Here is a 3,731-nt window from a genome sequence, read left to right on the forward strand (position 1 = left end):
ATCAGAAGCAAAGCTCTACTGTCATTCAGTTGGATGTAGCTAATAAATCTGTGAAATACGTCCTGTTCGACGAAGTGCTGGAGGTTTTAATCTGTGATCCTTCCCGGCACAGGATGGGAGGAATTGCTGTTAATGCGTATGAGCAACTGTTGATAGCCCAATATAGCAACCTGTCCCAAGCGACCTACGACGGTGTGTGCAATTGTACGAGCCATATTGAAATTATAGCATTTTTGAACTATGCCGTGAGTGTTTCAAAGAGAGAAAATGAACCAGCAGAAACAAGTAGCAATCTGCGTAGCTCTAAACTTCCAATCGTATGTTTGATAGTGGTGATAGTAACAGCGTTCGTTTCATCAATGTGTTGTTTCTTTCTTTAAGTAAAAAATAAATTATTTTTTCCAAATCCTCCTTTTTTTCTTATAGTATCCGTTGACCATAAAAGATAAACTTTCATTCATGATTATACATTCATTGAAGTATTGATTCGTCGCATATAAACATTAAGAACCATCCCGGTAATTGGCACGTGGAGCTAGTTCATCAAGAGTAAGTTTGATCTTTAATTTGCGCTCAATGTCATCATCCCACGATTCACCACCTCAATACTTGGAGGGTCGGAGCTTTTCTTTACATCACAAACATTTGAGAGGTTAGGCAAATAGCTTTGTTCAGAAATTGCGAGTGTAATGTTTCTTTCGGTTAGAATTCTATACATGATGGTCTTGTTCGAAACAGTGACTAGTGATTGCAACGTGTCTGATGTTTTAAAAATACCACAAGAGGATTTTGAAATTACAGGATCTCTTAGCTACCTTGCATTGAGTAGACTCCAGATAGAGTTTCAGAAAATGGAAAACATTGGAGCACATTGTTATAAAGCTTCAGTGAAGTATTGCAAACCTGTAATGACAATGGAGTTCATCTGCAAACAAAGTGATGAGAGACCGCAAAGTATATGGTTCATATGGAACGCGACGATAGTAAGACCCACGTTTAAGCTAAATGATCGAACCAAACATGGTCTATTTCTCTTCGACGCTTGCAATACGGAAAACGATGCAAATGGGTCGTTAGCTATCCGTTACAATTCAGACAAAAATGTTTGGGATAATTCTAACCCATTGATATCATACTATGGTTTGAAATGTGCGTGTAATGTTGAAATGTTCCTGAAGATTTATTATGCAGATAGAAAATCGTTTCCAAGGAAGCAATATGGGAAAGTAAACAATACTAGATACTATTGGATGTTAGCAATTGTTACTGTTATTGTGATGATACTGGTAATTTATGCAGGTTATATAAAAATCAAGGCCGGTCTCGTAGTACAGTCGTCAACTCGTACGACTTAACAACATGCCCGTCATGGGTTCAATCCCCAAATAGACCGTGCCGCCATACGTAGGACTGACTATTCTGCTATGGGGGGAAATCAATTAGTCACTGAAAGCCAAGCCCACAAGTGGTACAGGCAGGCCTTGACCGACAACGGTTGTTGAGCCAAAGAAGAAGAAGAAGATATAAAAATCAAACCAAACTTCGCATAGATCGATTCGTTTACAGTTGTAAATTAAAAACTAATTCCACGCAGATTTCATCAACAAAACAAAGAGATTTTGTGAATTATGAAAATAGCCCAATAAATATGAATGATTCTGGATAACATTTTATTACACATATTTGTTTGACTCCTGCTCGTCATTCCTGCAAAAATTGGAACCTTATTCATGTTTCACATAATGACGCACATCATAGCTTAACACCAAACTTTGCCTCATAACGTTCCATAAACTTCCTGTCAAAATGTTGCAACCAGTCGTCTTGCTCGTAATAGTCATAGGGCTGCAAAAGTGAAACGAGTCATCATCACACACTTCATTTGGACGTGCTTAGTTTTCCAAGACTTACCTCATCAGCAACGATCGTTGGTACGAAGGGAAGCGGCCGATGAACGTTATCTGTTTCGTTGGCAAACTCTTTGAACAACTTAGCTCCCTGTTGCCCTTGGCTGCAATTAACGACGGAGGTTTGGAACGACTCGTGTCCTTCCATGCACTTTTCGTAGAAACATTATGAGGAAAAAACAAAAACACATGCTCAGTACCAAGTTTTTGCCATTTTGAATGCACCACCGAAAGAATTTCATGCAACGACTGTTACCTGTTCGAAGCTAGTGCGGAAGTTTTTCATCAGACACGCCACCACCGAGAATGCCTTTTTGGGTGGCAGTTTTTTGAGAATGCAGCCGTGCAAAATGTTCAGCTGACATTCTCGAGGTCCATGCTGGCAATGATATTTGGGTTCTTCGTTGGGATGCTCCTCGATCTGCAACGGTGGGTGGAATGACACAGGTTATATTTTGTACGCACGCTCCGGTATGTGTCGATAAATACCCATGCCTTTCCAAAGGGCACCAGCCGAAGCTTCATTTCTTTTTGATGGCGCAACCAGGAAGGGTACAGCTGATGAGTTATAAAAACCATGCTATCACTGCATAGAGTCTCGTAGTAGATGGTGACTGGCAGTTGATCAGTCTTGTTTAGAGTGTTTGAGCTCTGAACATTGACATTATTGGTAGCGGCTGCTCTAACAGGGCACAGCAGCAAAAGGGAGCCAATCAATAGCGTTATGAATAGAAGCTCCAAGAAGGAATTAGCTGTATTTGGTCTCATTTTGCTTGTTGTGGAATAAAATGTTCTGGAATTAGATAAAACAAGTAATTTTTAAATCTTATTCTCGTTGTGGCAAACACATATCGAAACAATTGCTTATGAATTCAATTGAAACTATATCACGGCTAAAGAATACTTTACATTTTCACTCTTATTGTTCTCAATCTGCTTTTCAACATCAGAAAATAACTATTCTTAAAGCCACGAATACATTTGACGTTACCTCTAGAAGCAAGAATGACAACAAATGAAACCACAACCCAATCACTCTGCTGATGAACCAACCAGTCCCAAGCTAATGAATCACTGGAGCACTTGGTATGGAATGCGTAATTGGATGCGTTTGTCTTGCACCTTGAGCATTTCGATTTCCATCAGGGCCAAAAAAGTAGACAAAAGTGTAAGGTACGTAAACATAAAACATAAATTGTATTATTTGTGTATGATTCAAAGTATTTTCATAATACGTCATAGTTTATGTTTAATATTTATTGTAAAGATTTTAGCCCCTTTTACTGCAACCAACGCCTACAGTGGTGGTCAATAAGCTACGATTTCATTATCTCTGTAATGGTTGAGGTGTCGTCAGCTCTTGAGTGTCTGTGGTAACAACTGAAACAGATGATTGTTGCAGGAAACATCCGAGCTGACCTTTTGAACTGTTACCGTTATCATGTATTCATGTTGTCTAACGACTCTCGGAGAGGTTTGATAAGGTCTCGTAAAGAATTGTTATAATAGATGTGAAATAAGTAAAGCATGGGCTCGTGACTTGACTAGTCAATTTTCTTTATTGAAGAAGAGTATAAACAATAGAAATGTTCACTCGAGTTTTTTGAAAGGTTATTTTGGTTATTTTGTTGGAATTAAGACGGTAATTTGATTGGCTTTCGATTTTGAGTTGAGTTTTTTGCGTTTTTTAATTGCTTTATTTTTACGTCAAATCAGGGATGCATGGATCCGTATACATTTTACCTATTGGATCATAAAGGTTATGTTTTCATAGAATAAAGGCAGAACATGGAGTAACATGATTAATGAGCATACTTATTGCAC

At 38.5% G+C, this 3,731-nt stretch overlaps 1 protein-coding gene across 2 annotated transcripts; it reads right to left on the reverse strand.

Moving 5' to 3' along the window:
- Window positions 1-1,651: 1,651 nt before the first annotated feature.
- On the reverse strand, window positions 1,652-3,222 carry LOC4577140 (GILT-like protein 2). Of its 2 annotated transcripts, none has more exons than XM_061644755.1 (5): window positions 2,899-3,222; window positions 2,397-2,700; window positions 2,164-2,328; window positions 1,912-2,058; window positions 1,652-1,845 (listed from the first exon to the last, which is right to left on the reverse strand). In XM_061644755.1, the coding sequence occupies exons 2-5, from the start codon at window positions 2,673-2,675 to the stop codon at window positions 1,753-1,755; spliced, it is 684 nt and encodes a 227-aa protein (XP_061500739.1). In that variant the 5' UTR covers window positions 2,676-2,700; window positions 2,899-3,222; the 3' UTR covers window positions 1,652-1,752. The 2 variants fall into 2 exon arrangements, with proteins under 2 accessions (XP_061500739.1, XP_061500738.1); XM_061644754.1 differs by having other exon boundaries at window positions 2,817-3,001.
- Window positions 3,223-3,731: the final 509 nt, after the last annotated feature.

This window comes from Anopheles gambiae, chromosome 2 (assembly GCF_943734735.2).
Source record: "Anopheles gambiae chromosome 2, idAnoGambNW_F1_1, whole genome shotgun sequence".
NCBI lineage: Eukaryota > Metazoa > Arthropoda > Insecta > Diptera > Culicidae > Anopheles > Anopheles gambiae.